Genomic DNA, 14,824 nt, shown 5'->3' on the forward strand with positions numbered 1-14,824 from the left:
TTAAGAGCGGCTGGCCCTGATTGGTCTTTAAGAGCGGCTGGCCCTGATTGGTCTTTAACAGCGGCTGGCCCTGATTGGTCTTTAACAGCGGCTGGCCCTGATTGGTCTTTAAGAGCGGCTGGCCCTGATTGGTCTTTAAGAGCGGCTGGCCCTGATTGGTCAGGATGTGTAGGACCTTAGTCTTTAGTTTAAGAGCGGCTGGCCCCCGTTGGTCAGGATGTGTAGGACCTTAGTCTTTAGTTTAAGAGCGGCTGGCCCTGATTGGAATCATCCTCGTTGGTCAGGATGTGTAGGACCTTAGTCTTTAGTTTAAGAGCGGCTGGCCCTGATTGGTCAGGATGTGTAGGACCTTAGTCTTTAGTTTAAGAGCGGCTGGCCCTGATTGGTCTTTAAGAGCGGCTGGCCCTGATTGGTCTTTAAGAGCGGCTGGCCCTGATTGGTCTTTAAGAGCGGCTGGCCCTGATTGGTCTTTAAGAGCGGCTGGCCCTGATTGGTCTTTAAGAGCGGCTGGCCCTGATTGGTCTTTAAGAGCGGCTGGCCCTGATTGGTCTTTAAGAGCGGCTGGCCCTGATTGGTCTTTAACAGCGGCTGGCCCTGATTGGTCTTTAAGAGCGGCTGGCCCTGATTGGTCTTTAAGAGCGGCTGGCCCTGATTGGTCTTTAAGAGCGGCTGGCCCTGATTGGTCTTTAAGAGCGGCGGGCCCTGATTGGTCTTTAAGAGCGGCTGGCCCTGATTGGTCTTTAACAGCGGCTGGCCCTGATTGGTCTTTAACAGCGGCTGGCCCTGATTGGTCTTTAAGAGCGGCTGGCCCTGATTGGTCTTTAAGAGCGGCTGGCCCTGATTGGTCTTTAAGAGCGGCTGGCCCTGATTGGTCTTTAACAGCGGCTGGCCCTGATTGGTCTTTAAGAGCGGCTGGCCCTGATTGGTCTTTAAGAGCGGCTGGCCCTGATTGGTCTTTAACAGCGGCTGGCCCTGATTGGTCTTTAAGAGCGGCTGGCCCTGATTGGTCTTTAAGAGCGGCTGGCCCTGATTGGTCTTTAAGAGCGGCTGGCCCTGATTGGTCTTTAAGAGCGGCGGGCCCTGATTGGTCTTTAAGAGCGGCTGGCCCTGATTGGTCTTTAAGAGCGGCTGGCCCTGATTGGTCTTTAAGAGCGGCTGGCCCTGATTGGTCTTTAACAGCGGCTGGCCCTGATTGGTCTTTAAGAGCGGCTGGCCCTGATTGGTCTTTAAGAGCGGCTGGCCCTGATTGGTCTTTAAGAGCGGCTGGCCCTGATTGGTCTTTAAGAGCGGCTGGCCCTGATTGGTCTTTAAGAGCGGCTGGCCCTGATTGGTCTTTAAGAGCGGCTGGCCCTGATTGGTCTTTAAGAGCGGCTGGCCCTGATTGGTCTTTAAGAGCGGCTGGCCCTGATTGGTCTTTAAGAGCGGCTGGCCCTGATTTGTCTTTAACAGCGGCTGGCCCTGATTGGTCTTTAACAGCGGCTGGCCCTGATTGGTCTTTAACAGCGGCTGGCCCTGATTGGTCTTTAAGAGCGGCTGGCCCTGATTGGTCTTTAAGAGCGGCTGGCCCTGATTGGTCTTTAAGAGCGGCTGGCCCTGATTGGTCTTTAAGAGCGGCTGGCCCTGATTGGTCTTTAAGAGCGGCTGGCCCTGATTGGTCTTTAAGAGCGGCTGGCCCTGATTGGTCTTTAAGAGCGGCTGGCCCTGATTGGTCTTTAAGAGCGGCTGGCCCTGATTGGTCTTTAAGAGCGGCTGGCCCTGATTGGTCTTTAAGAGCGGCTGGCCCTGATTGGTCTTTAAGAGCGGCTGGCCCTGATTGGTCTTTAAGAGCGGCTGGCCCTGATTGGTCTTTAAGAGCGGCTGGCCCTGATTGGTCTTTAAGAGCGGCTGGCCCTGATTGGTCTTTAACAGCGGCTGGCCCTGATTGGTCTTTAAGAGCGGCTGGCCCTGATTGGTCTTTAAGAGCGGCTGGCCCTGATTGGTCTTTAAGAGCGGCTGGCCCTGATTGGTCTTTAAGAGCGGCTGGCCCTGATTGGTCTTTAAGAGCGGCTGGCCCTGATTGGTCTTTAAGAGCGGCTGGCCCTGATTGGTCTTTAACAGCGGCTGGCCCTGATTGGTCTTTAACAGCGGCTGGCCCTGATTGGAATCATCCTCGTTGGTCAGGATAACCCTAACCCTGGCTGAGCCTGGCTGGCCCTGATTGGAATCATCCTCGTTGGTCAGGATAACCCTAACCCTGGCTGGCCCTGTGCTCCAGGGACCATGAGAGGCCTCTGTTTAGCTGCTCCTCTGTGTGTGATAAAAACAAACCCTTTTATCTTGTTTCCTCTCTTTGCTTTGTTCCACTTGCTGTTACCTCCATATTACCAGTTGGTGGGTTTTTATTTTGGTTTGTTTTTTCTGGGGCTAATTTAGTGGCACTTACAGTGGATGTCTATTAGGACCTAGTGTCTTGTTGCTAGTCAACTTTCAGTGGAAACCCCCATGAGTGTCTTTGAGACCCCCCCTGAAACCCCACCTGTTTCGTTCTGATTGTCCGTGGCTTATTGGTCAGTCTGTGTCCCTGTGGTGTGGTGAAGGCTAGGACAGTCTGTGTCCCTGTGGTGTGGTGAAGGCTAGGACAGTCTGTGTTCCTGTGTTGTTGTGAAGGCTAGGACAGTCTGTGTCCCTGTGGTGGTGTGGTGAGGGCTAGGACAGTCTGTGTCCCTGTGGTGGTGTGGTGAGGGCTAGGACAGTCTGTGTTCCTGTGTTGGTGTGGTGAAGGCTAGGACAGTCTGTGTTCCTGTGTTGTGGTGAAGGCTAGGACAGTCTGTGTCCCTGTGGTGGTGTGGTGAGGGCTAGGACAGTCTGTGTCCCTGTGTTGTGGTGAAGGGTAGGACAGTCTGTGTCCCTGTGGTGGTGTGGTGAGGGCTAGGACAGTCTGTGTCCCTGTGTTGTGGTGAAGGGTAGGACAGTCTGTGTCCCTGTGGTGTTGTGGTGAAGGCTAGGACAGTCTGTGTCCCTGTGGTGTGGTGAAGGCTAGGACAGTCTGTGTTCCTGTGTTGTGGTGAAGGCTAGGACAGTCTGTGTCCCTGTGGTGGTGTGGTGAGGGCTAGGACAGTCTGTGTCCCTGTGGTGGTGTAGTGAGGGCTAGGACAGTCTGTGTTCCTGTGTTGGTGTGGTGAAGGCTAGGACAGTCTGTGTTCCTGTGTTGTGGTGAAGGCTAGGACAGTCTGTGTCCCTGTGGTGGTGTGGTGAGGGCTAGGACAGTCTGTGTCCCTGTGGTGGTGTGGTGAGGGCTAGGACAGTCTGTGTCCCTGTGTTGTGGTGAAGGGTAGGACAGTCTGTGTCCCTGTGGTGGTGTGGTGAGGGCTAGGACAGTCTGTGTCCCTGTGGTGGTGTGGTGAGGGCTAGGACAGTCTGTGTCCCTGTGGTGGTGTGGTGAAGGCTAGGACAGTCTGTGTTCCTATGGTGGTGTGGTGAAGGCTAGGACAGTCTGTGTTCCTGTGTTGTGGTGAAGGCTAGGACAGTCTGTGTCCCTGTGGTGGTGTGGTGAGGGCTAGGACAGTCTGTGTCCCTGTGTTGTGGTGAAGGGTAGGACAGTCTGTGTCCCTGTGGTGGTGTGGTGAGGGCTAGGACAGTCTGTGTCCCTGTGGTGGTGTGGTGAGGGCTAGGACAGTCTGTGTCCCTGTGGTGGTGTGGTGAGGGCTAGGACAGTCTGTGTCCCTGTGGTGGTGTGGTGAGGGCTAGGACAGTCTGTGTCCCTGTGGTGGTGTGGTGAGGGCTAGGACAGTCTGTGTCCCTGTGGTGGTGTGGTGAGGGCTAGGACAGTCTGTGTCCCTGTGGTGGTGTGGTGAGGGCTAGGACAGTCTGTGTCCCTGTGGTGGTGTGGTGAGGGCTAGGACAGTCTGTGTCCCTGTGTTGTGGTGAAGGGTAGGACAGTCTGTGTCCCTGTGGTGGTGTGGTGAGGGCTAGGACAGTCTGTGTCCCTGTGGTGGTGTGGTGAGGGCTAGGACAGTCTGTGTCCCTGTGGTGGTGTGGTGAGGGCTAGGACAGTCTGTGTCCCTGTGGTGGTGTGGTGAGGGCTAGGACAGTCTGTGTCCCTGTGTTGTGGTGAAGGGTAGGACAGTCTGTGTCCCTGTGGTGGTGTGGTGAGGGCTAGGACAGTCTGTGTCCCTGTGGTGGTGTGGTGAGGGCTAGGACAGTCTGTGTCCCTGTGGTGGTGTGGTGAGGGCTAGGACAGTCTGTGTCCCTGTGGTGGTGTGGTGAGGGCTAGGACAGTCTATGTCCCTGTGTCCCTGTGGTGAGTGCTAGGACAGTCTGTGTCCCTGTGGTGAGGGCTAGGACAGTCTGTGTCCCTGTGGTGAGGGCTAGGACAGTCTGTGTCCCTGTGGTGAGGGCTAGGACAGTCTGTGTCCCTGTGGTGGTGTGGTGAGGGCTAGGACAGTCTGTGTCCCTGTGGTGGTGTGTCAGCATCACTGCCCACTCAGAAAGCCCAGTCACCCAGTTTTCCACTACAGTGTTCGCCACTAGCGCCAGCTACCAATTAGACTCATTTTCAGGCGGGTACTTTTTCCACTACTTTTTAATTCGCTATTTAGAAAAGTCTGCCAAGCTCTCTCCCGCAAAATGTCTCTTAGAAGGAAGCTTGAAGACTGTGGAAATCAGCAGACTCTTACAGGATTCTTTAAAGGCCCAGTGCAGTCAAAATTCCTGTTTTTATATCATATTGTACAACAGCTGATGAAACTAACACTGTAAAAGTGTACATTTGTGATGGTCATACTAAGGATACTTTAGCAATTTGATTTTGCATTTTAGGACCCCTTTAGGTATAAAAATAAATATTTGATGAAACGTTGAATTTGGCCTTACTGCTATTAGCCCATAGTTTTTTTTAAGTGCCTTCGGAAAGTTTTCAGACCCTTTGACTTTTCCCACATTTTGGTAGGTTACAGCCTTATTCTAAAATGTATTTTTATTTAAATTATCCCCTTCATCAAGCTACACACAATACCCCATAATGACAAAGCAAAAACAGGAATGTTTTGCTAATTTATTACAAATTAAAAACAGGTGACATTTATGTAAGTATTCAGACCCTTTACTCAGTACTTGTTGAAGCACCTTTGGCAGCGATTACAGCCTCGGGTCTTCTTGGGTATGACGCTACAAGCTTGGCACACCTGTATTTGGGGAGTTTCTCCCATTCCTCTCTGCAGATCCTCTCAAGCTCTGTCAGGTTGGATGGGGAGCGTTGCTGCATAGCTATTTTCAGGTCTCTCCAGAGATGTTAGATCGGGTTCAAGTCCGGGCTCTGGCTGGGCCACTCAAGGACATTCAGAGACTTGTCCCAAAGCCACTCCTGCATTGTTCTGTTGGAAGGCATACCTTCGCCCCAGTCTGAGTTCCTGAGCGCTCAGTTTGGCCAGGCAGCCAGCTCTAGGAAGAGTCTTGGTGGCTCCAAACTTCTTCCATTTAAGAATGATGGAAGCCACTGTGTTCTTGGGGACCTTCAATGCTGCAGAACGTTTTTGGTACCCTTCCCCAGATCTGTGCCTCGACACAATCCTGTCTCGGAGCTCTACGGACAATTCCTTCGACCTCATGGCTTTGTTTTTGCTCTGACATGCACTGTCAACTGTGGGACCTTATATAGACAGGTGTGTGCCTTTCCAAATCATGTCCAATCAATTGAATTTACCACAGGTGGACTCATCTCAAGGATGATCAATGGAAACAGGATGCACCTGAGCTCAATTTCGAGTCTCATAGCAAAGGGTCTGAATACTTATGTAAATAAGGTATTTCTGTTTTTTATTTTCAATACGTTTGCACATATTTCTAAAAACCTGTTTTTGCTTTGTCGTTATGGGGTATTGTGTGTAGATTGCTGAGGACCTTTAAAAAAATCTATTTTGTTAAGCTGTAACTTAACAAAATGTGGAAAAAGTCAAGGGGTCTGAATACTTTCCGAAGGCACTGTATACTGTAAGAACATTTTTGTATTGATAAAAAAAAGCATATTTAACCCCTTTAACGTGATATCCTATTTGTATTTATTATGGATCCCAAGGCAGCAGGTACTCTTCCTGGGGTCCAGCAAAGTTAAGGCAGTTATACATTTTAAAAACATTACAATACATTCATCAGGCCTCTACTCTACTACCACATATCTACAACACAAAATCCATGTGGACGTGTGTGTATAGTGCGTATGTTATCGTGTGTGTGTGTGCATGTGTCTATGTTTGTGTTGCTTCACAGTCCCCGCTGTTCCATAAGGTGTATTTATATCTGTTTTTTTAAATCTGATTCTACTGCTTGCATGAGTTACCTGATGTGGAATAGAGTTCCATGTAGTCATGGCTCTATGTAGTACTGTGCGCCTCCCATAGTCTGTTCTGGACTTGGGGACTGTGAAGAGACCTCTGGTGGCATGTCTTGTGGGGTATGCATGGGTGTCTGAGCTGTGTGCTAGTAGTTTAAACAGACAGCTCAGTGCATTCACCATGTCAATACCTCTCACAAACACAAGTAGTGATGAAGTCAATCTCTCCTCCACTTTGAGCCAGGAGAGATTGACATGCATATTATTCATGTTAGCTCTCTGTGTACATCCAAGGGCCAGCCGTGCTGCCCTGTTCTGAGTCAATTGCAATCTTGTCTCATTAGTGCAACTCCCCAACGGGCTCGGGAGAGGCCAAGGTCGAGTCGCTTCTTAACACCCAGCCGCTTAACCCGGAAGCACCAATGTGTCGGAGGAAACACCGTTCAACTGGCGACCGAAGTCAGCCTGCAGGCGCCCGGTCCGTCACAGGGATGAGCCAAGTAAAGCCCCCCCTCCGGCTAAACCCTCCCCTAACCCGGACGACGCTGGGCCAATTGTGCGCCGCCCTATGGGACTCCCGGTCACGGCCAGTTGTGACACAGCCTGGGCTCGAACCCGGGTCTGTAGTGACGCCTCAAGCACTGCGATCCATTGCCTTAGACCGCTGTGCCACTCGAGAGGCTTTAACCCCTTTTTTTGGGCACTAAACTACTTCCATATATACTTCCTTTCAAGACAACTGACATGTACATGTTTGTGAGAGTCTCACCTTTCCATAGAGGGGTCATATTAGTGTGTAGCCCAAACTGTTCGTACGCTACAAACAGAAGTTGACAGATTGGCTGTACCGACTTCAGACGAGTCCTCGTAAAGCAAAATGGGAAACTCCATTGTGTTCGTGAGAGTCTCATCTTTCCATAGAGTGGTCATATTAGTTTGTAGGTCAAACCGTTTGGACACTACAGATGTTTTTGTGAGAAGACCAATTTTGGGGATATCTTGTGGTTTGACAAACACGGCAGTAGCTCTGCCACCATCCCCCTGTGAAAGGCCGCCATTGGCAGATGTAGTGGATTGAGATGCAGCTCATGTAAAAAAACCTGATATCGTTTAAACAGACAGATTCTGATGGGGATTTTTTATTATTATGCTAATGTCATTTCTGCGGACATCGACTTAGTAAAAAAAAAAAAGGCTACATTCGGTTATTATGATATGTCTTAATAGCTGTGTAATATAATTCAGCAATGCAAGTCATTACTCAATTTTTAGAATTGCATTGTATTAATTGCATTCATTTATGTTTCTAAAGTATGTCATTTTGAGAAGATTAGAAAATAGGATGCTGCCCCTTTAAGACAAACGTTCCCAAAGAGATAAACATGGCTACAGTAGGCTAGATGAATGCTAGCTGTCTTTTTGTAGCTTTCTTTTAGCAGACCATCAACAGTAGCCAGCATATTGATAGTATGTTCACTATTGAAGGTTTACTTTTGTAAATCAATTTCCCTAAAATAAATAAGCTCAGCTAGTAGATTGAAGGCCGCCATGTGAAGGCATCAATTGCTCGAGAAGTTGATTGGCGGGAGCGTGGTGGTGCTTGAATGAATGGCCAATCATATTGCTCAAATACAAATGGCATGCCATTTAAGCATGTAGTCTTCAATGGTAGACTGCGACAGAGCAGATAAATATTGAACTGGATTCGGGACAGTAACTGACAAGATCCACTTTCTCTACACTGTTTTTACTGGCCCCAGCGGGCCATCGTTAATGTCGGACCCTGCACACAAAATAAAATAGATGAATGTGCCAGAGAACAATAGGCTAAGTGGATTTCGACTCATCGTTACCACATGATATGGGACATGCAAATTCATGCTCTTTCCCACCGTTTAGAAATTTGAATGCTCCCGAGTGGCACAGTGGTCACAGGCTGTCGCAGCCGGCCGCGACCGTGAGACCCATGAGGCGACACACAATTGGCCCAACGTCGTCCGGGTTAAGGGAGGGTTTGGCCGGCCGGGATGTCCCATCGTGCTCTAGCACCTCATGTGGTGGGCCGGGTGCATGCACGCTGACTTCGGTAGCCCGTTGGATGGTGTAGGTATAGGGGGGGTATAGAAGGGGTACCTTGTACGGTGTTTCCTCCGACACATTGGTTCGGCTGGCTTCCGGGTTAAACGAGCAGTGTGTCAAGAAGCAGTGTGGCATGGCAGGGTTGTGTTTCGGAGGACGCACGGCTCTCGACCTTCGCCTCTCCTGAGTCCGTAGGGGAGTTGCAGCGATGGGACCAGACTGTAACCACAGCACACACACCCAGGCACTGCTCAGTTTGTGACTGACCGGTGCCTGTCCTATCAATAGATCACTAGAAGATGAATATTGTTCATTCTAGCTGGAAAGGGCTTGGCAGACCTTTTTCTGACAAGTTAATTTAAGTGGAAAAAGTACCCGGCTGAAAATGACTGTAATCGTCTGTATAGCCGACAGCCGGTGCTAGTTGAAAACACTGTATTTTCTGATAGTTAAAAATACAATCTAGAATGTACCAGAGACCACAAATAGAGCTTGTTCGGGCAAGTAAAAATCTTAACACCCCCCCAGCTCGGGGGAGCCTGGCTGGCTGGTGGAAAACACTGGCCATAGCAGCAGGGAGCAGGGAGCTATGCTCTCTCTGACATCATGACATCAGCCCAGCAGAACGGACAGTAACACTAACCCAGCAGAATGGACAGTCACCCAGGACTAACAGTAACTCAGCCGTAACCCAGGACTAACAGTAACTCGGCCGTAACCCAGGACTAACAGTAACTCGGCCGTAACCCAGGACTAACAGTAACTAGGCCGTAACCCAGGACTAACAGTAACTCGGCCGTAACCCAGGACTAACAGTAACTCGGCCGTAACCCAGGACTAACAGTAACTCGGCCGTAACCCAGGACTAACAGTAACTCAGCCGTAACCCAGGACTAACAGTAACTCAGCCGTATCCCAGGACTAACATTAACTCAGCCGTAACCCAGGACTAACAGTAACTCAGCCGTAACCCAGGACTAACAGTAACTCAGCCGTAACCCAGGACTAACAGTAACTCAGCCGTAACCCAGGACTAACAGTAACTCAGCCGTAACCCAGGACTAACAGTAACTCAGCCGTAACCCAGGACTAACAGTAACTCAGCCGTAACCCAGGACTAACAGTAACTCAGCCGTAACCCAGGACTAACAGTAACTCAGCCGTAACCCAGGACTAACAGTAACTCGGCCGTAACCCAGGACTAACAGTAACTCAGCCATAACCCAGGACTAACAGTAACTAGGCCGTAACCCAGGACTAACAGTAACTCAGCCGTAACCCAGGACTAACAGTTACTCAGCCGTAACCCAGGACTAACAGTAACTCAGTCGTAACCCAGGACTAACAGTAACTCAGCCGTAACCCAGGACTAACAGTAACTCAGCCGTAACCCAGGACTAACAGTAACTCAGCCGTATCCCAGGACTAACAGTAACTCAGCCGTAACCCAGGACTAACAGTAACTCAGCCGTAACCCAGGACTAACAGTAACTCAGCCGTAACCCAGGACTAACAGTAACTCAGCCGTAACCCAGGACTAACAGTAACTCAGCCGTAACCCAGGACTAACAGTAACTCAGCCGTAACCCAGGACTAACAGTAACTCAGCCGTAACCCAGGACTAACAGTAACTCAGCCGTAACCCAGGACTAACAGTAACTCAGCCGTAACCCAGGACTAACAGTAACTCAGCCGTAACCCAGGACTAACAGTAACTCAGCCGTAACCCAGGACTAACAGTAACTCAGCCGTAACCCAGGACTAACAGTAACTCAGCCGTAACCCAGGACTAACAGTAACTCAGCCGTAACCCAGGACTAACAGTAACTCAGCCGTAACCCAGGACTAACAGTAACTCAGCCGTAACCCAGGACTAACAGTAACTCAGCCGTAACCCAGGACTAACAGTAACTGTGTGTGTGTAATTGATTGTGTTCTGTCTTTCCCTCAGGTTTTGGACGGCCTTCTAGCTCAGTATGGTACTATAGAAAACGTGGAACAAGGTGAGACATTACAATACATGATATCTCTTATATCATTACAATCTCTTCAACTGTTTTTTTTTCTCAGATATTATACATATGCTTTTTAAAATACACAAAACCCCTTCAAATTAGTGGATTTGGTTATTTCAGCCACACCCGTTGCTGACAAGTGTATAAAATCGAGCACACAGCCATGCAATCCCATAGACAAACATTGGCAATAGAATGGCCTTACTGAAGAGCTCAGTGACTTTCAACGTGGCACCGTCATAAGATGCCAGCTTTCCAACAAGTCAGTTCGTCAAATTTCTGCCCTGCTAGAGCTGCCCCTGTCGACTGTAAGTGCTGTTATTGTTAAGTGGAAACATCTAGGAGCAACAACGGCAGAGACGCAAAGTGGTAGGCCACACAAGCTCACAGAACCACCTGGAGTGGTGTAAAGCTGGAGTGGTGTAAAGCTGGAGTGGTGTAAAGCTGGAGTAGTGTAAAGCTGGAGTAGTGTAAAGCTAGAGTGGTGTAAAGCTGGAGTGGTGTAAAGCTGGAGTGGTGTAAAGCTGGAGTGGTGTAAAGCTGGAGTGGTGTAAAGCTCGCCGCCATTGGACTCTAGAGCAGTGGAAACACATTCTCTGGAGTGATGAATCACGCTTGTTACTACCACTACCACTACCACTACCACTACCACTACCACTACCACTACCTCTACCACTACCTCTACCACTACCTCTACCACTACCTCTACCTCTACCTCTACCTCTACCTCTACCACTACCACTACCACTACCTCTACCTCTACCACTACCACTACCACTACCTCTACCGCTACCGCTACCGCTACCGCTACCACTACCACTACCTCTACCTCTACCTCTACCTCTACCACTACCACTACCTCTACCTCTACCACTACCACTACCACTACCTCTACCGCTACCGCTACCGCTACCACTACCACTACCTCTACCTCTACCTCTACCTCTACCTCTACCACTACCACTACCACTACCTCTACCACTACCTCTACCACTACCACTACCTCTACCACTACCTCTACCACTACCACTACCTCTACCTCTACCACTACCACTACCACTACCTCTACCTCTACCACTACCACTACCACTACCTCTACCACTACCACTACCTCTACCACTACCACTACCTCTACCTCTACCTCTACCTCTACCTCTACCACTACCACTACCACTACCACTACCTCTACCACTACCTCTACCACTACCACTACCACTACCTCTACCTCTACCACTACCACTACCACTACCTCTACCTCTACCACTACCACTACCACTACCTCTACCACTACCTCTACCTCTACCTCTACCACTACCTCTACCACTACCTCTACCACTACCTCTACCTCTACCTCTACCACTACCACTACCTCTACCACTACCACTACCACTACCTCTACCACTACCACTACCACTACCACTACCTCTACCACTACCACTACCTCTACCACTACCTCTACCACTACCTCTACCACTACCTCTACCACTACCTCTACCTCTACCTCTACCTCTATCACTACCTCTACCACTACCACTACCTCTACCACTACCACTACCTCTACCACTACCACTACCACTACCTCTACCTCTACCACTACCACTACCACTACCTCTACCTCTACCACTACCACTACCTCTACCACTACCACTACCTCTACCTCTACCACTACCTCTACCACTACCTCTACCACTACCTCTACCACTACCTGTACCACTACCACTACCACTACCTCTACCTCTACCTCTACCACTACCTCTACCTCTACCTCTACCTCTACCACTACCTCTACCACTACCACTACCACTACCTCTACCACTACCACTACCTCTACCACTACCTCTACCACCTCTACTTCCAGCTTATACATACTATATACATTTTATGGACACAGTCAATTTTACAATCATTCTATTTTGTTTGTTTTTACTCCTGAACTTCCTCTACCCTCAACCTCTCCGATCATTTTCATGATGTCCATCTGGTTTGCTTCTATATGCCATATCTTTCTAACTGTGCTCTTTCACAAAAGCTCTCAACCTATAACAGTATGCTTTACATTAGCTATCTTGTTGTTATTAGTTGTTGTTAGTTGTTATTAGTCCCATCCTTCAGCTCCATTCAACACCTCCCATCTATCTCTTAACACCATCCATATTGGATTTCTATTTGCCATATATTTTTCAATTGTACTGTGATGTTTCACAAAAGTTCTGAACCCTTCTATTCTCATTGTTTCTACAGATTGTAAATATATATTTTTTTTTTTTGCTTAAAGTAATATTATATTATTGATCGATTGACTATGACTTTTTAGATCACCCAGTAGTGCTATCTGCAGGGATAGCTCCAGGTAAATATTGCAATCCTTCAGCCATTCCTGGACCTGTGGCCAAAAACAAGCTACAAATGGACAGTACCAAAACAAATGATCTAATGATTCTGTCTCTTCGCAGCAAAATCTGCAGAGCTGGGAAGATTGTATCCCCCATATAAATAACATTCCATTGGTAGCAAGAATTTTGTATAATAATTTAAATTGAGTTAAAGTTTTGAATCCGGCGTTTTGCGTATCAGTTCATAAACACTATGCCATGGAATCGGTATGTGAAAAATCTCTTCCCAACTATTTTGCAATCTATATGGGACGGCTGTCAACCTTTGGTCCTTAAATGAAACTGGCATACTTTTTTATTTATCACAATTTTCTTTAACCAATTATGTTCTTTAATGCAGGGCAGACAGACAAGTTCCTTACTTTTTCCCCCTTCCACTTTCCTCTTCCATTTTTGCGGTAATGCTGCAATTATTTTGTTGTAATTTTGGGTAGAGCAGACATTTCCATATGTTTTTGTTAGCTGCATGTGCGACATAACTCCACCAGTCCTACCGATGATATCATTTACAAAGATTATACCTTTTTAAAACATTGTTTCAAAAAATAATGTTTTTTTTATCAATTAGTATATTTGAGTTTAACCACAATATTTGTTGCATTATTTGTTCTGTCGTTTCTGGAGGATTAAATTGAAATTGCAACCAACTTTCTATGGCTTGTTTTAGAAATAGTAATATTTGGGAGATTTCCTTTTCAAATAACTGAAAGTGAGAGGTTGTAATCTGAATAAAGGGGAAAAGGCCATTCTTGAACATTGGGTGAGACAATCTGACTAATTTGCTAGAGAACCAGTTCGGATTTAAGTATAACTTTTGTATGACTGAAGCTTTTAATGATAGGTCTAATGCTTTAATATGTAATAATTTCTGTCCTCCGAATTCATATTCATTATATAAATAGGCCTGTTTAATTTTGTCTGGCTTGCCATTCCAAATCAAATTGAATATTTGTTTCTCATTTAATTAAAAAAAACTGTTCGCTAGGTGTAGGCAAGACCATAAGCAAATAGGTAAACTGGGGTAATACAAAATAATTAATCAGGGTGATTTTTCCACAAATAGACAGGTATTTACCTTTCCATAGTAGCAAGATCTTATCTATTTTTGCTAACTTTCTATAAAAATTTATTGGAGTGAAATCATTTATTTCATTTGGGATATGTATTCCGAGTATATCCACATCACCATCAGACCATTTTATTGGTAAACTACATGGTAATGTAAAAATTGTATTTTTTAGTGATCCAATATTTTTCATAATTTGGTTGTAATCCAGAGGTTAGAACATGTATCTAGATCCTCTATGAGGCTGTGGAGGGATTCAAGTTGTGGATTTGAAAGAAAACATGAATCATCAGTGTACCTTTGTTTTTAAGCCCAGGATTTCTAATCCCTTGATATTATTGTTGGATCTGATTTTAATAGCTAACATTTCGATGGCCATAATAAATAGATATGCCGATAGTGGACAACCTTGTTTCTCTCCTCTTTCTGAGAAATAGCCATTATTTACTATTTTACACCTAGGGTTACTACACATGATTTTAACCCATTTTATAAGAGATTCTCCTTAATTGAAATTCTCCAGGCATTTATATATAAACTCCAGTCGTACTTTATCAAATGCCTTTTCAAAGTCGGCTATGAATACCAGGCCTGGTTTCCCAGATTTTTCATAGTGTTCTATTGTTTCCAGTACTTGCCTTATATTATCTCCAATGTATCGTCCATGTAAAAAACCTGTCTGATTAGAATGAATAATGTCCGACAATACCTTTTTAATTCTATGCGCTATACATTTTGCTAGTTTTTTTGCATCACAACACTGAAGTGTAAGGGGCCTCCAATTTTTTTAATGGACTGGATCTTTATATTTCCCACTTGTATCCTGTTTCAGTAATAATGAGATCAGACCTTCTTGAGTGTCTGATAATCTACCATTTACATAGGAGTGGTTAAAACATGCTAATAACGGTCTTCTGAGTATATCAAAAAAGTTTTCGTATACCTCGACTGGTATGCCATCCAA

At 47.0% G+C, this 14,824-nt stretch overlaps 1 protein-coding gene across 4 annotated transcripts in view; it reads left to right on the forward strand.

Moving 5' to 3' along the window:
- The window catches only part of igf2bp2a (insulin-like growth factor 2 mRNA binding protein 2a), a 103,273-nt gene that overhangs the window by 21,822 nt on the left and 66,627 nt on the right, over positions 1-14,824 (forward strand). For all 4 annotated transcript variants that reach the window (XM_084179554.1, XM_084179555.1, XM_084179552.1 and 1 more), the window contains exon 4: positions 10,338-10,389. In XM_084179554.1, coding sequence (XP_084035680.1) covers positions 10,338-10,389 — 52 coding nt within the window. The remainder of the gene's footprint in view (positions 1-10,337; positions 10,390-14,824) is intronic.

The sequence above is a fragment of the Coregonus lavaretus genome, assembly GCF_964263955.1.
Source record: "Coregonus lavaretus genome assembly, chromosome: 16".
Lineage (NCBI taxonomy): Eukaryota > Metazoa > Chordata > Actinopteri > Salmoniformes > Salmonidae > Coregonus > Coregonus lavaretus.